Source organism: Delphinapterus leucas, chromosome 20 (assembly GCF_059928025.1).
Source record: "Delphinapterus leucas isolate spDelLeu-1000000601 "Yukka" chromosome 20, BTC_Dleu_Yukka2, whole genome shotgun sequence".
NCBI lineage: Eukaryota > Metazoa > Chordata > Mammalia > Artiodactyla > Monodontidae > Delphinapterus > Delphinapterus leucas.
The window spans coordinates 13,434,854-13,457,685 of record NC_143148.1 but is presented as its reverse complement, the minus strand read 5'-3'; the positions used below and the strand labels follow the sequence as shown (position 1 = coordinate 13,457,685).

The window sequence follows — 22,832 nt, the reverse complement described above, 5'->3', positions numbered from 1 at the left end:
TAATCTCCAGACACCCTCTCCTTTGGGCTGTATTCAAATCCCGAGGAAACTACCAAACAGAATCCGCAGAAGAGGGAGGGAGTAGGAACGCCAGGATGCAGAGTCTCTCGCTCTTCGTCCGCCCCCGTGGCCCCTTGGAGTGTCCCTAACCAGGCTGTAAGGCCCTTGGTGCTGAACAACTGCTGCTATTCAGTCAGGCCTCCGGATGGGAGGCCTCATATTGTTGCCGAAATATCGGCTTACCTGGGTACCGAGGCCGAACAGAAATACGGAGACAGGGATTTTAGAGGAAGAGAGGGATAGCTTTATTTTTCGGCCAGGCAGAAGGGAAGACACAGCAGGCTAGCGCCTCAAGAACTGTGGGAATCCTTGGGAATCGGAGAAGATTTTATATGTGGGGCTCGAAGTCCGGGGTATATGATAAGGATCAAAGTAGTGAAGGTCTTGCGTTCTTCCTTTCCTTTGCATTATTTCAAAACAGTCAGAGCTGGCATCAGGCCGCGCGATAATTGGGGTCCGGCAGCCTGGTAATTGCGTCCGTTTGCCTCCCGTTTATCGGCTGCTGACCTTGTCTCTGAAATGCAAAAACTCTAAGAGGTGATTTGTTACAAGGGGCGTATAGAATATAAGTGCCGCGACATAATAAGGTTAGGGAGTGAGGGGCGCGGGATGTAACTCACACAGCGTTAGGGGTGATAGGTGCCGAATGTAAATTACATAGTGTCAGGGAGTGAGGTTCGCTTTGTAAAGTACAAATCTAGTTACTACAAATTAGTGACAGTTGAAGTAAAATAAGGAGTGATTAACTCTTCCCGGCCAGGTTTTGTTTCTTCTCTAGCCTGTTCACTGTTCCCTTTGTTTTCCCTGGTCTCCGGAGAAGAAGAAAGAAAACCCTCACTTCTATTTACACTGCAACATGATTAACTCTTTCAGGCCAGGTTGTGTTTCTTCTCTAGCCTGTTCACTGTTCCCTTTATTTTCCTTGTTCTCAGGGGAGGGAAAACTTCATTTCTATTTTTGCTGCAACAATATTCCTTAGTTCCTGTAAAAATTCCTATCACATTTAAGGATCCAGCATCACTAACTCAGAGATCATTGCACAGGAGAAAGCAGGCTCCAGCAGGAGCCAAATGCATTTCTATCTGACTCCCTAAATGAGTGCTGTAACCAGTAATAACCCCAGCCAAACTTCATGGAGCCTCTTACTACCAGTCAGGGTAGCAACCCCCTGAGATAGGTATGGCTATGTCCCCACTTCCCAGGTGAGAAAACTGAGGCCAAGTGACCTGCCCAAGGTCACACAGCTAGTAGGTGACAGAGCTGGGATTTGAACCTAACCAGGCTGCATCTAGAATCCTTGCTTTTAACCTGTATACCAACTCTACCCAATAAAAATAAAATGTGTGCTACACATATAATTTTTCAGTATCAGCAAGTAAAACCAGATATGGTTTCTTGCCCCCATGGAACTTACCTTCAAGGGGGAGAGACATGGTAAACAGGAGACAGAATAAGCAAGTTATATACTGTTGGGGAAATCATTAAAAATAAAATCTGCCAACCCCCAACATCCTCTTCACAATTGTAGAAAAGATTCAGAGTTTTATTATGGAATAAACATTAAATCAGACTGTAATTCACATGGGCCATGATGAGCAGTGGACGTGGCATGGAAATTGTGTAGTGTGTAGTGTAGCTGATCAGTGCTCTGGGAAACAGAGCAGGCAAGGGGAAAAGGGCCATAAGCAACCCGGGTGGGGAGATCCTGAATTCTGAGAGATGGATTGACTATTACATGGGCCAAATTTATTTTCATTACATACACTGTCAATAAAATTATTACTATTGAGGTTTTCCAACATATTCCAAAGTGGAATAGTGTAAGGAGCTCCAGCAGTTAACTCCTGACCAATCTGGTTTCATCTCTACTCCCACCCACTTGCTCCTCCAGGCAATTTGAAGCAGATCTTAGAAACCACACCCTGCTGCCCATAGCAGTCCTTTTTTTTTTGGCCATGCTGCAGAATGTAAATTGGTGCAGCCAATATGGAAAACATTATGAAGTTTCCTCAAAAACTAAAAATAGAGTTGCCATATGATCCTGCAATCCCACTCCTGGGCATATATCCAGAGAAAACTATAGTTCCAAAAGATACATACACCCCAATGTTCATTGCAGCACTATTTACAATAGCCAAGACATGGAACCAACCTAAATGTCCGTCCACAGATGGACAGATAAAGGATAAAGATGTGGTACGTATATACAATGGAATACTACTCAACCATAAAAAAGAATGAAATAGTGCCATTTACAGCAACATGGATGGACCTAGAGATTATCATACTAAGTGAAGTAAGTCAGAAAGAGAAAGATAAATACCATATGACATCAGTTATATATGGAATCTAAAATATGACACAAATGAACTTATCTATGAAGTAGAAACAGACTCACAGATATAGAGAACAGACTTGTGGTTGCCAAGGGGGAGGGGGTTGGGGGAGGGAAGGATTGGGCGTTTGGGATTAGCAAATGCAAACTATTTTATCTAGAATGGGTAAACAACAAAGTCCTACTGTATAGCCCAGAGAACTGTACTTAGTGTCCTGTGATAAGCCATATGGCTAAACAAACAATAAAACCCCAAGAAGAAACGAGTAACAATCACAATAAATCCGTGTTAGTGAGATCGTGGTGTGATGAAATAAAATGTATATTTTGAGGCAGGACAAGAGAAATTAAAAATAAAATTCTCTCCCTGTGCTTTTTTGGGCCTCCTCTGTCCCTCCCTAATGCAACGTGTGCTTGCATTATGCAATCACCCAGAGCTCCTCAAAGATGGCAGTGCCTGCTCAATTGTAAAGATCATTTTTTCCCCTTTCTTCTGAAGGTTCACAATGTACCTTCCTGAAGAATAGAATTCTTTCCCAGCTCTGTGGGGGTCATGGTGACTTGCTACTCATTTTGTATATTCTTACCTGGACTAGGTATCCTTGGTGAACTTGATGTAAAATATGTCATTTTGTTGTACAATCCTTTGTCGAGAAAATGTATGACTGTACCTTCGACTTCTAACAGGCAGAATAGTTCTCAGAGCTTTCTGAGAATCTGCTTCCAGCATTATAACCCTGTTTGGCTTGAAGAAAATTCCCTTTTTTTTTTTCTTTTTTAACTTGAGAGTTTATTGAATTTTCATCGACATTTTCTTGGCATAGTCTGCAGGATATCAGAGACACCCACCAAAGGACACCAGGAGCCCCCCACCCTGAAACTTTGAGCCCCACCAGCTTCTTGGTATTCTTCAGGTGCTTCTCCAAGTTCTCCTGATATCCAGACATCATTGCTTAAATGCTGTCCTAAATTTTACTCCTGAAATTTATCTCTTTTTCTTGGGACTTGGAGTCCTGAAGGGGTTCAGGTACATTTCCTAGGCAAGGACCTAGGGGGAAATCTGGAGTGAATTGGGTTGTCTTGTCCTTTTTTTAAATTTGGCTTAAATTGGGAAGATTATGTGTATATGGTCTGAACAAACTGTCTGCTAGTGAAATGAGAGACTGAGCCTGCACAGCTCTGAAGGAAAAGGGACAACTGCTCCTTCTGGCCACGAGGTGGTCTGAGGTGACTGAGAACCTAGGGGAAGTGTCTGAGGATCAATCCTCGTGACCTGTAGCAGTCCCACAGAGGATCCCACTACAATCATTAAGTAAATTCTGCTTGTCATAGGGGCATAATAAAGGCTGATCATGTAGTGCCCCGAGAACCCCTGGCAGTTTTAGACCACTGGAGGGAGAAACTGAGATACGTAAGAGAATCGAACCAACCCAAGGATAGAACTCCCTTGGTGACCTAGACTCAGAAGCAGCACGCACTCGCTCCATCACAACCGCCTTCAGAAAGTTGTCCAGATCATATCTGAATTAGGCTGCCAAATTAATAATGGGAAACCATGCCTCAAAGGCCAAACAGCTCCTGGATGGGCAGCCACTCGCGGGAACTCTGCCTGGTTTCATGTACAATTGGAACAAAGCCAATGAAAGCACTTATCTTAACTCTTAAATGGCCAGGAGGGAGCTCTTTTCACATTTTAGAGAAAGTCAGCTTGAAAAAACACCTTTTCAAAGTTCTGACCCCAAGAGAATAAAAGTATTCCTAGGAGGGACTTCCCTGTTGGTCCAGTGGTTAAGACTCCACGCTCCCGCTGCTTGGGGGCATAGGTTCAAAGATCCTGCATGCTGTGAGGTGGAGCCAGTTTTAAAAAAAAGTATTCCTAGGAGAAAGCTTGAAGTTATAACGTTTATTACATCCTTGAAATGTAAACACAGCCCACATCATCTGAGAATACAGCCTTAGCTCAGTTAGTAGAACGAAAAACTGAAAGGAAGGAAAAGAAGGGAAAGAGGCTTTTTAAGTTCAAGCAGGAAAATTATGAGGTCTCTGTGTCTGTCTGGATGTATCTGTGTCTGTGTGTATGTTGTAAATATGCTATGTCCCTACCTCCAGACGGTGTTATCAAAATTAATTTGTAAAAGAGCTCTGTTTAACGGACTTAAAAGCAAGTGCTGGGCTTCCCTGGTGGCGCAGTGGTTGGGAGTCCGCCTGCCGATGCAGGGGATGCGGGTTCGTGCCCGGGTCCGGGAGGATCCCACATACCGCGGAGCGGCTGGGCCCGTGAGCCATGGCCGCTGAGCCTGCGCGTCCGGAGCCTGTGCTCCGCAACGGGAGAGGCCACAACAGTGAGAGGCCCGTGTACCGCAAAATAAACAAAACAAAACAAACAAACAAACAAAAACTAACCCAAATTTTTAAAGGATCACGTGATCTAGAATTAATCTTTAATGACCAAAAACAAGTTTAAAGTGATGGTTTAATTAATATAGACATGTCTTTAGAGTCATCAACATTAAGTATAATACTTTTATTGTACCTAGGGTTACTGAAAGTCAATAAGCTCGTGTTATTTATGTTATAAAATTTGTCAACAAGATAATTAATGGTATGATGATATTTTCACAAGTAATAAAATAGAGATAAATGGGATAAAAGCTTTTGGGTGATGCTTTAAGAATAATATGTTTTATTGTATGCCTAGCTGCAAACAGTTTCTCCAGATTTTTGGCAGCTTGAAACTTTAGAGTTCTGCTAACTCAAATTAAATGTTGGAAATTCATTGAATGTCTAGATCATTTTTAATAAGATAAAATACTAAAACATTAATTGCTAAAGAGGCCTCTGTTTACCTACTCTTGACCTCTTATTACAGAGAGACTAAATATGTATGAAACTATTAATAGATATATTTTGTGCTTTATTGAAAGATTGTACTATGAAATGGCATATATTTCTAGAAATTGATTTTTAAAAGGGAATACTGAGAAGAGAGTTTTATGCATGATCAAGACTAAGTTTAGATTGAATTTAATTAAATAAATGAATTTTAATATTAAAGGTAAAATGATGTAAAACTAGAATTTGGTTTTTTCTCTGTTGAGAGGACAAAGTTTTCTTGAAATATGGATCTGCTTTTGATAACAGATTGTAGAGTTTCTTTACCAGTGACTTCCTGCACTTGCCTTTGAGATCTTTTATCGTCATTTTGGTTATATGTATCAGTATTGCCTCACAGTGACTTCTGATTCTATTTGACCAAATTTAAAACATTTTGATGTCTTTGACAAACTTCCTCAAATCAAATTCTAAATGAAGTTCTTTTGACCTCCAGCTAACTCTGGAATGCTTCAGAGGGCCCCTGAACATCCCAAAGAGAGGTATTAAACTAGTTAGGTATATTTGGTATATTAAATGACCCGGGAAACAATGCCAAATGAGTAATAATAAATCTTAAGTTACATTGTAAAGGTAAATATTATTAATATAAATGTTCTAGAAATTATATGAAGTTCTTAAAATTTGAAGTGTCCTGGTATGATGTCAGTCATCGTTTTAGCTGTTATCTTAAAAAGTTATATGTCACAACAAATTTCTTTTTCAGTCTTTTGCATATATAGACAATTATTGTCTTACACTGATGCTTTTACAAAAATGCTGGTAGATGACTTGCTTTTTTTTTTTTTTAAGGTTTTTGCTTAAATTATTTATTTATTTATTTGGCCATGCAGTGCGGCTTTCAGGATCTTCCCTGACCAGGAATCAAACCCGGGCCCCCGCAGTGAAAGCGCCAAGTCCTAACCACTGGACTACCAGGAAATTCCCAGATGACTTGCTTTTATGCTTCAAAACTAAGTTAGACTCAGTAGCAAAGGGACTTCCACCTTGTATGATGGTTATTTCAGAAAAGGCTCTCTTCTGGAGGGCTCCTGTAGAGTAAGCTACAGCCATGTGCAACAACATGGATGGACTTTAGAAAGCTATGGATAAGGGAAATACACCAGACGAAAAGGAGCAAATGCCTTTTCTCAGTCTGTGGCTGGTTATAGACGGAGTCGGGTTACACTCTCTGTGTGTACATTATACTTCAATAAAAAGGTAAAACAAATATACAAACAAAAAATGAGATTGGCCCCAAGCTGGTAACTGTTGCATCTGGGTGATGAGGACATGAGGTTTGATTATGCCATTTTCTCTCCTTGTGTGTGTGTGTGTTAAAGTTCAAGGTTAAAAAAAATTAAATTCCATATATGATGCAGCAATTCCACTTCTGAGTATATATCCAAGAGAACTGAAAGCAAGGTCTTGAAGAGATAGTTGTACACTCATGTTCATAGAATTATTCACAATGGCCAAAAGGCAGAAGTAACCTACGTGTCCCTCGACAGATGACTGGATAAACAGAATGTAGTGTTTACACACAGTGGAATATTATTCAGCCTTAAAAAGGAAAGAAATTCCGATACATGCTGCAACATGGACCTTGAGGACACTACTCTAAGAGAAATAAGCCAGGCACAAAGAGACAAAAACCATATGATTCCACTTATATAAGGTTCTTAGAGTAGGGAAACACATAGAGGCCAAGTAGAATGGTGGTTGCTGGGGGTTGCAGGGGGGAGACTGATTAATGGGTCCAGAGTTTCAATCGTACAAGTTGAAAAGAGTTCTGGAGATGGGTTACACAACAATGTGAATGTACTTAACATTATTAAACTCAAAGATGGTTAAGATGGTGAAATTTGACTATTCAAGAATATTTTTTATTAAAAAATTTTTGAAATTCGATTTACAAAATCTTAAGGTGGCTCAGAATAAATCCAACAAAAGATACGCAATACTTCATGAAAAAATTTTAAAACTGTTATTGAAGAGCATTAAAGAAGAGTTAAGTATTGACACACAAGAGGACAAGATCTCCAGGTAACAATATGGACTAATCCAAAAGCACATCCTCAGGGCAAACATGAAGCTGTGGGTTGGTGAGTACAATATATCATTTCCATAAAACTTAAAAACACATTTAAAAAATGCTATATAATAATTGTGGGCCAGGTACTTCCTTGGTGGCACAGTGGTTAGGAATCCACCTCCCAATGCAGGGGACGTGGGTTCGAGCCCTGGTCCAGGAAGATCCCACATGCGGCGGAGCAACTAAGCCCATGTGCCACAACTACTGAGCCTGCGCTCTAGAGCCCGTGCTTGACAACAAGAGAAGCCACCGCAATGAGAAGCCCGTGCACCGCAACGAAGAGTAACCCCCTCTCACCTCAACTAGAGAAAGCCCGCGTGCAGCAACGAAGACCCAACGCAGCCAAAAATAAATAATTAATTTTTTAAAAAGATTTTTAAAAAATAATTGTGGGCCAAACATATGGAGAAAAAGGAGAACGTAACCCAAAGCATGTGCCTTCCCAGGACGGTGGCTGGGGGTGGAGAGTGGCATTGGAGGGAGGGGGCAGATATGGAGTGTTTGGTTTGGCCCAGCTAAGGTTTGAGACCTGGCAGTCTCAGCTTCAGAACTGATGTCAACGGTTCCTCTAGGCTCCATGCCAAGTTCAGGGACTGCTGGTGGAGAAGGACCTGGGGCTCAGGGCACCTGCCTCCACCTGCCCCCCCACCGAGAGCCAGCTCCTGGCTGAGACTGGTTCCCTCCCGTCACTGCCCTGATCAGATGCCCTGCACAGCAGGTTAGAGGCGGGCTCAGGAGTCTCCTCCTTGTGGACCGGGGTTCAGCTGTGTGACTTTCGGCAGGCTGCTGCCCTCCCCAAGCTTTTTTTCTCATTTTGTAAACTGGGATGGTAACAAGGCCTACCTTCCTAATTTTGGGAATTCCCTGGTGGTCCAGGGATTAGGACTCAGTGCTTTCACTGCGGAGCGCCCAGGTTCAATTCCTGTTTGGGGAACTACGATTCCACAAACCGCGCAGCACAGCCAAAAAAAAAAAAAGAAAAAAACACTTCCCAGTTTTATTTTCTTACATGGTAAGTATTAAAAGATATAACCCACACATACCAAATCTCTTTGGGGTCCTCAAAAATTTTTAAGAGGGTAATGTTTATAAACTGTTGCTGTAATTGAAATTTACCAGGTCCTTCTGCCATGGTGGGCGGGGGCGAGTGTTGGAAGGGCCAACCACAGGACAGTTAGCAGATGTCTGGCTTTGCCATGAGAAGAAATTAACAGCTGTTTTCCAACCCCACTGTAGTCGTCGCAAGACTCTCAAACATCATCTATACACTCAACAAAGTTTCTAAATTACTATAATTTTGGACCTGTCCCTAGATCTTGAAGTTTAATGCACTGATAAAGAAGTACATATATTACTGTATTACATATCGAAAAAAAATCGTGTATCTGTAATTCAATGGCATCCATTTCCTTTGTATCCTGTGTTGTTTTTTTTTTCTTTTTAATACGTGTTAAAACATGATTTGGAGAAGGGCTTCACCAGCCTGCCACAGGTGACTTTAGCCAAAACAACGTTCGCAACCACACAGCTCCTGGAAGACCACCAGAAAAACTAGAACTAAGGGGAAGTTAAAATTGCTGAGGGTGAGCAGGGTCTTGAGGGTATTTGAGTATGGCCAAGAGGGTTGCTTTTTATTACATTTTAAGCTGTAATGGAGACTCCAGGAGGTGGGGGAAAAAAGTCCAAACAGTGCAAAAGCCCATCTTGAACCACCCCTACACCCTCAGTGTCAGTCTATGGAATCAGTGTTCCCAATGAGCAGACACTGCTATACCCGACTTGACAAAGCCAAATTGTGGAGTCATTTTATCTGCAGACAGGAAGACAAAACAACTAAAACCTGGACCCTCTGACTTTTCCTGCTGCTCTGGGAAAATACGCAAGGGTATTTTGCAGCAAGCCACTCACAACCTTCAAACAGCTCACAAAGGTTTACAGAGAAAATTCTCACTTGCTCCCACCTAGACCCCAGGGCAATTTCTGGAACTCATGCATTAATAATAATAAAAATAACAGCTGATTCTTATCCAGCCCTTACTCTGGGCCAGTCCCTGTTCTCAGCGTGAAATTTCATGTGTCAACTGGTTTAATCCTCGCAGTAGCCCAGAGTGTCCATACTGTTATCACCCTCATTTCACAGGTGAAGAAACCGAGGCCCAGCGGGGTCGAGTAACCGGCATCGAGCGCAAGACTCAGAAGCAGCACCGTCATTCGGTGGACTTCGATTTTCTGTTTTCAGCATGCCCGGGGGCCTGAGGAGGAGCCGGCGTGGACTAAGCTTGCAGAGTGAGGAAGGCGGAAGGAACTGCCAAGAATACAAAGCCGGCGCCGCGAGAAGGGATGGGAGAATCTCCCCACACCCACCTCGGTCGCAGGCGCAGGTGCCAGCACACCTGGGTACCTCAGGATCCGTCAGGGCCAGAGCTGGGGACCGGTGTCAGTGCCCTGGGGGCTCCGTAGCTGCGGGATGGGGCTCCTGGGGGACGAGCATAGACCTCCTGTCCGGGTGCTTACCTGGAGGCCGGCTTGGAGGTGGCGGCAGCAGCTTATCAAATTTACCTAGGTCCCCCTTCCCCCGCCCAGCCCGGGGAGGCGGGGCGGGGGGGAGGTGGGCGCGTGGGCATGGGCCGCCCAAGACCAGCCGGACCTGTGGAACCCGGGGCGCCAGCTGTCTGAGGAGGCCGTCACCTGGAGAAGGCAGGCTCTTCCGGGGCTGGGATAGCTGTGGGCGGCGGGATGTCTCAGCGCCTACAAACTCATAAAATACCGCTGTCCCACTGGTGCCCCGAGACGCGCATGCTGGGAGTTGGAGCCCCAGCGGGTGAGCCAGGGACCTGGGGGGAACCTCCAGCCCCAGCTCCCGGCCCCCAGATTGACGGTCCCGGCCTGGCTCTGCCCCGACAGGCAGGCAGGCTGGTCCTCGATGGGCTGGAGACCGAACTGGAGCGGGAAGGGAAGGGCTGGGGAGGAGGAGGGTGGGTATACAGGTGCAGGGTCAGGGGAGACAGGTGGAGATGGAGAGGAATTGGGGTCACTAAAGGCAGAATGGGATGCTGGGTAAGGGGCAAGGAGGACGGGGCTGCTCCAGGTGGGACGGAATTCTTGGGCGGTCTGGGGATGGAGTGGGGGGATTGAGGTTACTATGATGGAAATGGAAGGTTGGAGGATGGAGTAGAGGGTGATGAGGTCTCTGAGGGCAGGGTGGAATGCTGGGGATGGGGTTGCCAAAGGCAACTTCCTACACTGAGACCCCCCAGCCCCACTCCCAAGCCTCTTGCATTGAGAGTGAGCGGTGGATAAGAGCAAGGGCTCTGGAGCCAGGACCCCTGGGTTCCAATCCCCGCTCCATCACACCTGAGCCGTGCAACTGAGTCACTCCATTGCTCAGCTTCATCATCTGTGATATGGGACTGATGGTCACAGTGGCCACCACACAGCGGAATGTCGTCAGGCTCCCATGAGCTAATCTATGTAAAGTGCTTAGCAGCCAGCGAGGCTCAGAGGGCATTTGCCTCTTAGTAGTGACGACTGTTTTTGTTTTTTCTCCAGCATCTGGATAACCGTCCCTGTAAAGACCTCCCTGCCGTGCTCCCTCCCTCCGTGTGATTTTGCCTGATCCCCCTTCTTTCCCCATCCTCCCCAGCCGCTCCTGCTGTTCTGAAGGAATCTCATACACTTTAGACCCTTCCCCTTCCCCTTTCTGCTTCCCACCTTCCCTCTACCATGTGCTCCCCTCGTCCCTGCTGGTCCTGCTGCTAGCAGTCTGCTCCTCTTTTTCTCCCTGGGAGTCCAGGGGTCCCCAAAGGCTCCCAGCGCTGCCCCTGAGCAAGTCCACCTGTCCTACCCAGGTAAGTGTCTGCGACCTCTCCCTGGGCATTTCCCAGTGAGGCTCAGGAATCCCACACTGATTTCTAGGCTGGTGGTTCTTTCTGAGACTCATGTGTCCACCACTGTTAAATGGAGATTATAAGCAGCGGCGCATCTGGCTGTGTAGGAAATGACTCTGGAGCCCAGCCTATAGTAAGCGCTCTCCTAAGGGGGCTGCTGTCGTCCTCACTCATTGTGGTGTTCGCACAAAGCTCCCTCCTGGTCCTTGATCTTCGGGTGGAGGTGCAAGGAGGTAGTAGGACCTTGGACTCTGGACCCTCTGCACCCAGACTTCCTGGGTTTTAACCCCAGCTTTGCTGCTTACCTGCCGTGTGAAATTGGGCAAGTGACTTAACCTCTCTGGCCTCAGTCTCCTCATCTGGACAATGGGGTAGTACTAATGTGACCTCAGAGTGACGAGTAAGTGAAATATCACCTGTGAAGCAGCAAAAGGGAACTTGGCGTGTGGCAGTGGTTCTCACACGTTTTTGTCTCGGGACGCTTTGGCACAGCTAAAAAAATTATAAGAACCTTAGAGAGCTTCAGTTTATGTGAGTTACGTCCATAATAGTTGCCATAACAGAAACTAAAACGGAGGCATTTAAAAATATTGATTCAATCATTAAAAATGAGCAATAATAAACCCATTCATTAGTAAGGTAGATGACATTTTTCATGAAAAATAACTATACTTTTGGGCTTCCCTGGTGGCGCAGTGGTTGAGAGTCCACCTGCCGATGTGGGGGACACGAGTTCGTGCCCCGGTCTGAGAAGATCCCACATGCCACGGAGCGGCTGGGCCCGTGAGCCCTGGCCACTGAGCCTGCGTGTCCGGAGCCTGTGCTCCGCAACAGGAGAGGCTACGGCAGTGAGAGGCCCGCGTACCGCAAAAAAAAAAACAACACCGTATAAAGATTTGCTCTAGAAGTTGACAGATTGAGTGGTACCTGGCCTGCTTCATTCACAGCAGCCATCCCCAGAGCTGAACGATGGCTCCTCTCTGAGGCAGTGCAGGCTCTACGCTTTGCAACATACTCCACATCTCCCTGCTGCCTTACTCCTTACAGCTGGCCCTTTTCCCCATGTATATTACCTAGCTGGACTCTAGACATCTGAGTTTACAACCCCTAAACTATGTCATGTGTAAAATACGTGGAACAGGCCTGCACCCAGTAACGATATTAATAATAATATTCATTCACTCATGTAACCCTGACTGTACTAGGCACTGTTTCAAGTACTTTACTTTTATTTTTTTATTTTTTTACATCTTTATTGGAGTGTAATTGCTTTACAATGGTGTGTTAGTTTCTGCTTTATAACAAAGTGAATCAGCTATACATATTACTTTACTTTTATTCATTCATCTAAGCCTCACAGAACCCTATAGGGAAGATACTATTATTATTCCATTTTATTGAGAAGGAAACTGAGGCTCAGAGAGGTGAAGTGGCTTGCCCAAGGAAAGCACAGCTTGGAAATGGTGGAGCGGGGATTGAACTTGGAAAGCTCCAGAACCTGTGATCTTAACTACTAAATGTTCAAGAGCCCCTCAGTCTCTCGTTATTGCCCCTCACTCTCTGTACATCCCTCCCCACCCCTGCCCAGGCCTCACTGCCCGACCCCCATTTCCTTTCTCTCCAGGTGAGACAGGCTGCATGACTGTAACTTGGACCACATGGGTCCCAACCCCCTCGGAAGTGCAGTTGTTCGGGCTGTAGCTATGGGGGCCCCTGCCCCTCCAGGCTCAGGGCACCTTCAGCCCCTTTATGGATGGGGGCATTCTCTGGCGGAAGCTCTACATACACCGACCGAATCACACTGCAGGGGCTGCTGCCCAGGGTCCAGTATGGTGAGAGGGGCCCTGGGCCCAGGTGTTGGGGGGGGAATGGGAAGAGGAGTGGGATGTGGGCTAGAAGCTGCTATTGGCAGGTGGCTCAGGTGGGCTGGTACCCCTTCTGCTTATCTGCAAGCCTATTGTATAAGACCCTAGGATGAAAATGGAAGGCTGGGGACCTGGGGTGAGGTGGACAGAAGGGGCATAGGGCAGACCCATTCAATCCCCGCACCAATTGAAGATGGATGGGGGTGAAGGAGACATCCTGGGGCGCCCCCCACCCCACTCCCCAGCCGACTGTGGCCTTTTCCTTTCCCCTCAGTTTACCGCTGCGGCAGTACTCAGGGCTGGAGCCGTCGGTTCCTCTTCAGGGCCCTGAAGAATGGGCCCCACTGGAGCCCCTGTCTGGCTGTGTTTGGGGACATAGGGACTGACAATCCTAGGGCCCTACCCCGACTGTGCAGCGACACCCAGCAGGGCAGGTATGACGCTGTTCTTCATGTGGGTGAGGCATCGGCCAGGGTGCGCCTGGAGGTTTGGGGTCGGAGAGGGGGAGCTTGGGTGGGAGGCAACGCCAGGACTGCGGAGGGGACCCGGGTCGGGGCTAGCGTGGCTCTGCAGGATGGGGGATGAGACTGGCCACAGAGACGGTGTTGTGGTCAACCAGGCTGCCCAGGTTAAAATCAGTCTTGACGCTTCGAGCTATGTGCGTTGGTTTTCTCCTCTGTATTATTGTTATAAGGGCTAAGACTAGGTTAGAATTCATAGGGCTCTTGTGATGACTAAATAAGTCGATATTGCCTGTCCTGTTGTAAGTGCTACATAAGTGTTTGTTGTCATGATCATTTCTGTTGTGATTTGAGAGGACGGGAACCAGATGGGAGATGGAGATTGGGGCCGATATAGTTCAAAGCCATAGTAGACTCTGGAATCAGGCTCCCAGGGTTCGATTCCTGGATCCTCACTAACCAGCTCTGTGACCTTAAACGAGCACTTAACCCCTCTGGGCCTCAGTTTCCCCATCTGAAACGGGGATGATAATAACATCCACCTCAGAGGGTGTTTTGAAGATTCAGGTGATCGAGCATGTAAAGCATCTGAAAATGTGCCTGGTACAAAACCAGTACCTGACTAGACTATCTCAGTCTTTTTTTTTTTAATTCACCCTTATATATTTTTTTATTTGTTTATTTTGGCCCCACCGAGGGGCATGCGGGATCTTAGTTCCCTGACCAGGTATCGAACTTGTGCCCCCTGCCGTGGAAGCACCGAGTCTTAAACCATTGGATCACCAGGGAAGTTCCCAGACTGTGTCAGTCTTAACGTTGTTATTACTCTGAGAAGGGGTGAGATGGCGGCTGGTGTGCTCAGAGTACAGGAGACTGGCAAGGTCCTGCAGGGGCCCTCAGGGACCAGAGGCTCAGGAAATGGTTCCAAGCGCACATGCGGGTGGGTGTGAGGTAGGGATCGGAGAACCAGGACGCCTCACAGTGGGGGCGACCAGGACTTGCACAGCCCGCACGTGACCAACCAGGTCTCTCAAGTCTGGAGAAAGCAGAGCCAGGTCTGGGTCCTCATTCTCTCCTCCACCCCCCAGGAGACTTTACCTACAACGTGGATCAGGACAACGCTCACGTCAGGGACAAGTTCATGAATCTCATTGAACCTGTGGCCGCCAGCCTGCCATACGTGACGTGTCCTGGGAATCACGAAGACCACTAGTGAGGCCTGAGGGCTTCAGGGTGGGCAAGGGCCTGGCCAAAGAAAACAGTCCTTCCTAGTGTCTCACCTTAGTCTCTCGTACTGCAGCAGCTCATTTGTGGAAGTGAGAGGGAAGGAGATGAGGGCTGGGCTGGGAGCCAGGCCTGGCCTGACAGTGGGAGGTGGGGGCGGGCGGGGGCACCCAGACCCTCCCCCCACCGTTTTACTTCCTTTTATCCAGCAACTTCTCCAACTACAAAGCTCGCTTCATCATGCCAGGGGACAGTGAAGGCCTGTGGTACAGGTAACCTGGGGGAAGCTGGGGGACTGACCTCCCTCCCCTGAAGGATGGGAGATGCAGGAGAGACCCCATATTTGACCCCTGCCCTTTGACCCTTCCAGCTGGGATCTGGGCCCGGTACACATCATTTCCTTCTCCACCGAGGTATATTTCTTTCTCCATTAGGGCGCCACCTGGTAGAGAGACAGTTTCGCTGGCTGGAGAGCGACCTCCAGGTAACCTGTGGATGTCCTCCTTGGACCTGCCTCGCCTCCCCCTCCTGCAACCCCTGCCCCTCACACTGCGCCCTTCTCTGCAGAAAGCCAATAAGAACCCAGCAGCCCCGCCGTGGATCATTACCATGGGTCACCGGCCCATGTACTGTTCCAGTGCTGATTGGGATGACTGCACCTGGCGTGAAAGCAAGGTGAGGAACCCCTCCCTGGGGAAAAGGTGCTGAAATCCAGGTAGGGGGGTTGGCCCGAGTCACCCCTCACCTCCTTGCTCACCCGGCCCAGGTTCGCAGAGGCCTCCTCGGCAAGTTCTATGAGTTGGAGGATCTTTTCTATAAATACGGTGAGTGACCCCAGGGGACTCCCCAGCCCCAGGCCCCACCCCCCATCTCTCCTGGATTCAGGGACCTGACCCCCCTCTTGCTTTGTATCAGGGGTGGACCTGCAGCTGTGGGCTCACGAACGCTCCTATGAACACCCGTGGCCAATTTACAACTACCATGTGAGGCCTGGGGTGGGCTGAGACCCATGTGGCTGCTGTCAGTGGACCGCCCCCTCAAGGTCAGAGCCGCGGGGCCTGGCTGGGTATGACAGGCCCCTCCCCTTTGTCCCTTCTCCAGGTATTTAATGGCAGCCGAGAGATGCCCTACACCCACCCTCGAGTCCCCGTCCACATCATCACCGGATCTGCCGCGAGCAGGGTGGGGGGAGGGGGGGTGCTGCTTTGGCCTCTGATCTATTGAGGGCTGCGCTTGTACCAGCCTGGGTGCCTCATCTCTTAGGTGGTTAGATGCACCTAGTATCAATGGCATGCCCATTGCACAGATGTGGAAACAGAGGCTCAGACAGTAAAATACTCCTTCAGAATCACAGGATCAATAAGTGGCGGGGGCAGGGGGTGCTTGCCCAGGTCTACTGGATGGATCCAGGGCAGAGGGCTTATTATTATCATTGTAACTGGACTCCAGACTTTATTCACATTGCACCAGCTTTCCCACCAATGACCTTTTTCTGTTTCAGGATCCCACACTGTATTTAGTTATTGTGTCTCCTTAGTCTCCTCCAAACTGTGATGGTTCCTCCCTCTTCCCTTGTCTTTCATTCAGGCCAGTTGTTTTTTTCAGAATGCACCTGGATCTGGGTTTGTCTGCTGTTTTCTCCTGCCAAGATTCGGGTTATGCATTTGGGGCCACAGAGTCACAAATGATGGTCTATCCTTCTCAGTGGGCCATACCGGGGGGTCCCTGTCCTCACTGTGTCTCATTCCTGGAGGGATTTCTCTGAATCACCTGTTTAAGGAAGTGTCTGCTGGGTTCTTGCTCTGTAAAGTTGTTGTATTTCCCTTTTTAGTTGATAAACATCTTGGGGGAGATGCTTTTAGACCCTGCAAATGTCCTGTTTCTCCTCCAACTTTCACCTGCTAATTTTTGAACCCATCAGTGGGTCTTGTCTGTTACAGTGATTACTGGGGTGTTCTACTGGGGATCTTGTATTTCCCTCATTCCTCCTCGATTTATTAGTTAGCATCCTCCCATGAGGAAGAGTTGTCCCTTCTGCCCCATTTATTTGGTTAGTTAGCTATGGATTTATACTAGTATGGACTCATGGGTAATTATCTTCTCCCGTAGGCTCTAATCCAATACGCCTGCTGTTTATGCTGCTGCCTAGATTGCTCTAACTTTGGCCACTGAGAACTCTTCAGATCAGGCCCTGTGTCCTTTCGATGTGTCCCTGTCGTTTTGTGGGGGTCTCTCTTACTTTTTGGCACTACAGGGTGCTCCAGGATCATCTTCTGTCCCCCTACCCCCACCCGCCGAGCCTTGGAATCAGTCACTTCCACAAGAAGCAAGGGCTTATTTTTTAAGCTGTTTCTTACAAATTAGTGAGATCAAAGTAAGAACTTCTCATGATAAAAATTCAAACAGAACAGAGGGCAGGAGGTAGAACTCTCCACACCCTTCTTAATCCCACTCTCAATGGTTACATCTCGGGTGGCATTTGAGAATATTTTCCATGTATGCAAATGAGTCATTGTCTCAATAGAGATGTGTTATGGCATCACCCACTTTTTAAAAACAGCTTGGATCATTCTTCATACCCTAGCAGTTCTCAGCCTTGGTGCACGTTAGAATTACCTGGGAAGGTTTTAAAACTCCAGTGCCTGGGCCCAACCCCAGAACAAACACCAGAATCTCCAAGGGCTCGGCCCTGGCATTGCCACCCCTGTGTGGCCACCACCTGCAGCAGGAAATAGAATGTTATCAGTACAGGTGGCTCCTCATAGCTGTAGGTGATCACTATTCTGACCTTAATCAGTGCAGATTAGATTTTTCTTTCATTTAAAAATTTGAAATTACTTAGACTTACAGAAAAGTAGCAAAAATAATACAAAGATGTTCCATATCCCCTTTACCAAGATTTCCCAAATATGAATATTTAACCACACTTGTTTCAATCTCTATTTTTGTCTCTCTGTCTGTCTGTCTAAGTGTGTGTGTGTGTGTGTGTGTGTGTGTTTACATTTTACTATTATTTTCAGATCCGATGAAGAGCACGTTGCAGAAATGATGCCCCTTTATCTTTCCATCTGTATGTCCTAAGAAAACGAGGACATTCTCTTACATCAGTACAGTATAATAATCAGATTCAAGTAGTTTACATTGATAATATACCATTATCTAATCTCATTCAAATTTAGCCAATTGTCCTATTCATGTCCTTTAAATTAAAGAATTTTTTTTTTCTGGTCCAGAATCTAGTCTAAGATCATACATTCTACTTCTGTGTCTTATCTCTCTCCCTTCCTTTTTTTTTTTTTTTTGTGATACGCTGGGCTCTCACTGCTTCCGGATGCGCAGACCCAGCGGCCATGGCTCACGGGCCCAGCCGCTCCGCGGGACGTGGGACTCTCCCGGACCGGGGCACGAACCCGCGCCCCCTGCATCGGCAGGCGGACTCTCAACCACTGCGCCACCAGGGAAGCCCCCTCTCCCTTCCTTTAATCAGAAACATTTCCCCACTCTTTCTTCATTCTTCATGACTTTGAAAAATTTGAAGAGCATAGCAAAGTTGTTTTATAGACTATCCCTCAGTTCGGATTTGTCTGATGTTTGCTGGTGATTAGATTGAAGTTACACATTTTTGGTAAGAATAGACAAAAGCGATATTGTGTTCTTTTCAGTGCACCCTATGAGGAGGTGCATGGTATCTCTTTAGCCCCTTTAAGTCTCAGTTTACACATCTCCTCCACCATAGTCACGGTTTTCCCCTTTAAAATTAACAAGGGTCTCCTGGAGATACTTTGAGACTCCACAAATATCCTGATATTCCTCAAATTTTCGCCGCTACTTTGACCATCCATTGATGGTTCTGGCTTCAGTCAGTTACTATGATGATGGCTGCAAAATGGTGACTTCTTTTGTTTTTGAGGCTGATGCTCCCTCATCCTTTCTGCTCACATTACCTGGGTTTCTACTGCAAGGATAAGCACTTCCTCTCCCCCAGACAATGACGATTTCAATAGCTTTCTTGGAGGGTCTGCTGTGCAGCGACGGTTGAGAGCCACCAATTTCTTCTATTCTGTGAATTGCATTTTCCCCTTAACCATACGTCTTGGCCATTTTTCTATACAGCCCCACTTTGTGATGGCTACCCTATAATTTATTTAACTGACCCCCATTGATGGCCGTTTGGCTGGCTTCCAGCTCAGGGCTTTTCGAGAAAATGCTGCAGTGGACAGTCTTGTACAGCCATGCACTGTTCTAGAAGTCAGAGAACCAGGAAGCCTGGTTGGGTCAAAACACTCAGCTGTGAGCAATTATTAAGGTCAAGTCTTAACTGGCTTTGTCTTCCTTGGGGGTGGCAGGGTCCCGGCCTGGCAGGTCTTTTCTGCTCCCCAGTGGGTACTCCACCTGCGCCAGCCCTGGGTCTAAATGATTCTCTCCGGCAGGGTTGTGAGGAGCGGCTGACCCCCTTAACCCTCTTCCCGCGGCCCTGGAGCGCCGTGCTCATCAAAGAGCACGGGTACACACGGCTACGCGACCTCAATGAGACCCGTGTCCACATCCAGCAGGTGTCTGATGACCAGGTCAGTGAGCAGTGGCCCAATCACCTGCCTGAGTAACCAGGCCTAGCATGCTCTGGAGCCAAGTGGTTTCAAAAGTGGACGTGAGAGCTGGAAATCCTGGGTTCAACTCCTGCCTCTGCTATTTACCAGCTGGATGACCTCAAGCAACTTTGAGCCATAGTTTTCCCATCTGAAAAATGGGGATATTAATAGTTTCTACCTCACAGGGTTGAATGACTTATTGTATATAAAGTGCTTAGAGCAGTTTCTAAAACACAGTCGACTCTATAGGTATTTATCAACGTGAAGCAGGGGAAGAAAAAGGTAGGTTGTGGGAGACAGGTAGAGGGAAAGTAATATGATGTGTGTGTGGTAGGGATGGCTTAAGGTTAGACAGACCCAAATAATCATGGCTCACCTTTCTTTATTTCTGCCATTGTAGTTTTATAAGGGTGCTAATAACTGATTGATTGAACACCTGTTGTGTTCCAGACTCTGAACTGGATGCCTTATATTTAGTCCCTTTAATCACCAAAACAATACCATGTGACAAATTTTCTTTTCATTTTACAGCTCAGAAAGGGGAGGTAATTTTCCCAGGGTCACACAGCCAGAGGGTGCAGAACTAAGATCTGACCCCAAAGACCATACTCTTTTTATGATAAATAACTACTATTTACTGTGTAGCCCATACACCACAGGCAGGCTCTTGTGTATGTTATCTATTCAGTTCTCCCCATTTTATGGAATATGGAAGTGAGGCTCAGAGTAGGGGCATGTGCTGAAGGCCACATAGGGAGTGGCTTTGCTGGGATATAAAGTGAGTTTTGTCTGACTCCAGGGTTTGTGCTCTAATAATAATAGCCCGCACTTACCCAGTCCTTGCCTTGTGCCAGGTTCCCTTTTCAGCCTTTTCCAAATATCTCACTTAATTCTCATGATAGCTATGATGTAGGTACTATTACTATCATCCTCACTTTCCAGTTGAGGAAAACTGACACCGAGAGAGGTCTAATAGCTCACCCAAGGTCACACAGCCTATCAGAGGCAGAGCTGGGATTTGAACTCAGGCCACTTGGCCCCAGAATCTGGGCTTTCAGCCTTCATTACCTCCTTTTTTTTTTTTGTCCCTTGCATGATGGGAAGATTGTGGACGATGTCTGGGTGATGAGACCTCTGCTTGGCCGGATGATGTACCTCTGGGGATGGAGACAGCTCTCATCAGGAACCCTGGGCCTTGTTACCTAGGCTGGGGTACCCAGGCCCGGGAGGGTGTCAGGGAGGTCCTCGACTCCTCTACCTTCCTAGGTCCCATGTGGGGTGGATGCAGCCCTGAGGGAGCTGGAGCAGCTCTCCCCTCCCCGAGAGGTGGGGGTCCCAACCTGCTGTGTTGGGAGAGCAGTTGTACGGGCAAAGTGAAGCAAGACAGGTCTTGGGTGGTACAACCCTGCCCTCCTGCATAGCACTGACTGGGCAGAGTGTCCACAGGGCCTCAGGAGTAAAGAGGCTTATGGCTGTGTCTCTGTGGACTCTGAACTTCTGCTGGGGATGCCCCACTGGGCCAACTCCTCTCCTGACCACGGAGCAAGGGCCATCAGCAGCCCCAAGTCAGCAGGGTGGGTATGGCTGTCATGACACCATTGTCCAGCAGGTGGCGATGGTGACTTTCTCCTCCAGGCCGGCCCTTAGTGCCAATCAGAGGCCTGCCTCCAACGGCCCAAGGAGCGGTAACCAGTGTCCTTCATGCCTCAGTTTCCCAGCCTGGCACTGACTTATCCTGGAAGGCGGGAAGTGTTAACACTCCTAACTTCCAACTGGGGCAGCTGACAAGCTTAGGAGCTCACGGAGCTGCCATTTTCCTCCCTTTTTAAATTTTTCCCCCTCCCTGTGTTTCCCTTCTTCCTTTCCTGTATTCAATCGGTATTTATTGAGCACCTGTCATGTGCCAGGACCTGTTCTCCGTGCTGTGAACAACACAGAGATGTCTGCCCTCATGGAGCCGACATTCTATCCAGGGTGTCGGACAGCAAACACAATAAATAAGTAAAACATATAATGGTAATAGTGATAATGCACAGAAAAAGCGGGAAGGGGGATAGAGAGTAGTGGGGGGCAGTGGCAGTTTTCACGAGGGTGGTCAGGGAGACCTCACTGAGAGGGTGATGTTTAGATCTGAAGGAATCTGAAGGGGGAGCCACGTGAGCAGAGCAGTTCAGGCAGAGGAACAGCTAATGCACAGGCCCTGAGACAGAAGCACGCCCATCCTGTCAGAGGGCAGAGGGAGTGAGAGGAAGAGTGGGGATGAGGGCAGGAAGGTGACTGGGGCAGAACGTGTGGAGCCTTGTGGGTCACAGGGAGGACTCTGCCCTTTACCCTGAGTGACATGGAACCAGGGGAGGGCTCTGAGCTGCGGATGGACAGGATCTGACTCCAGAAGTCCTAGGCAAAGGCTGGGCTCTGGCCCCAGGGCTGAGGGCTCCCCTGAGAGAAGCCTGTGAGCCCCTAGCTCTGGCTGATGGCACATGTATTCCTCCATTGCGCCATGCAGTTTCAGCCTCCTCACATCGTATTCCCCCCCAGGCTCCACTAGGCCCAAGGCTCCTTGCAGTTTCTTTCTTTCTTTCTTTTTTTTTTTTTTTTTATTTACTTGGTTGTGCCAGGTCTTAGTTGCAGCAGTTGGGTTCCTTAGTTGCAGCAGGCAGTTTCCTTAGTTGCGGCTCACCGGCTTCTTAGTTGTGGCACATGGGCTCCTTAGTTGTGGCTCGAGAGCTCCTTAGTTGCAGTTCACTGGCTCCTTTGTTGTGGCATGTGAACGCTTATCTGCGGCATGTGGGATCTAGTTCCCTGACCAGGGATTGAACCTGGACCCCCTGCATTGGGAGTGTGGAGTCTTAACCACTGGACCACAAATTCGTAAATGCTCTTTACCTATAAAGGACAGGAAGCTTTGCTTGCCATCTATATATTGCCACTGATCTTTTTCCATGATGTATTGAAATTTATCATTTTTTTTAAAATGTATTTATTTTATTTATTTATTTATTTTTGACTGTGTTGGGTCTTCGTTGCTGCGTGCGGGCTTTTCTCTAGTTGCAGCGAGCAGGGGCTCCTCTTCGTTGCGTTCCGCGGGCTTCACACTGCAATGGCTTTTCTTGTTGCAGAGCATGAGCTCTAGGCACTCGGGCTTTAGGAGTTGTGGCTCATGGGCTCTGGAGTGCAGGCTCAGCAGTTGTGGCGCACAGGCTTAGCTGCTCCCCGGACCAGGGCTCGAACCTGTGTCCCCTGCATTGGCATGCGGACTCCCAACCACTGCGCCACCAGGGAAGCCCAAAATTTATCATTTTTATGAGGCCAAATCCTCCTCACTCTCCTCACCTTTTCCATCTATTGGGGGTCACCTCCTCACCAACCCCTCCAGGAAGCCTGCTATAGGAGGTTCTTGGGGCCCGATTTCCTCTCCCAGGGCCCTGAAGTAGAAGGGCCTGAT

The 22,832-nt window shown here is 47.6% G+C and overlaps 1 protein-coding gene and 1 long non-coding RNA gene across 2 annotated transcripts; one reads left to right on the top strand and one right to left on the bottom strand.

Moving 5' to 3' along the window:
* Positions 1–281: 281 nt before the first annotated feature.
* Positions 282–10,099, bottom strand: LOC149744602 (uncharacterized). Its single transcript, XR_016390935.1, has 2 exons — positions 9,726–10,099; positions 282–574 (listed from the first exon to the last, which is right to left on the bottom strand). It is a non-coding gene; the product is annotated as an uncharacterized LOC149744602 (long non-coding RNA).
* Positions 10,100–10,314: 215 nt separating this feature from the next.
* On the top strand, positions 10,315–21,417 carry ACP7 (acid phosphatase 7, tartrate resistant (putative)). The gene is given in 15 exon segments (XM_030761426.2): positions 10,315–11,120; positions 11,122–11,209; positions 12,873–13,039; positions 13,041–13,080; positions 13,388–13,570; positions 14,663–14,786; positions 15,008–15,070; positions 15,169–15,227; positions 15,230–15,282; positions 15,366–15,473; positions 15,565–15,622; positions 15,714–15,781; positions 15,900–15,971; positions 19,229–19,366; positions 20,483–21,417. Coding segments are annotated over 15 exon segments (1,368 nt in total). The 5' UTR covers positions 10,315–11,084; the 3' UTR covers positions 20,594–21,417.
* The last annotated feature ends 1,415 nt before the right edge of the window (positions 21,418–22,832 follow it).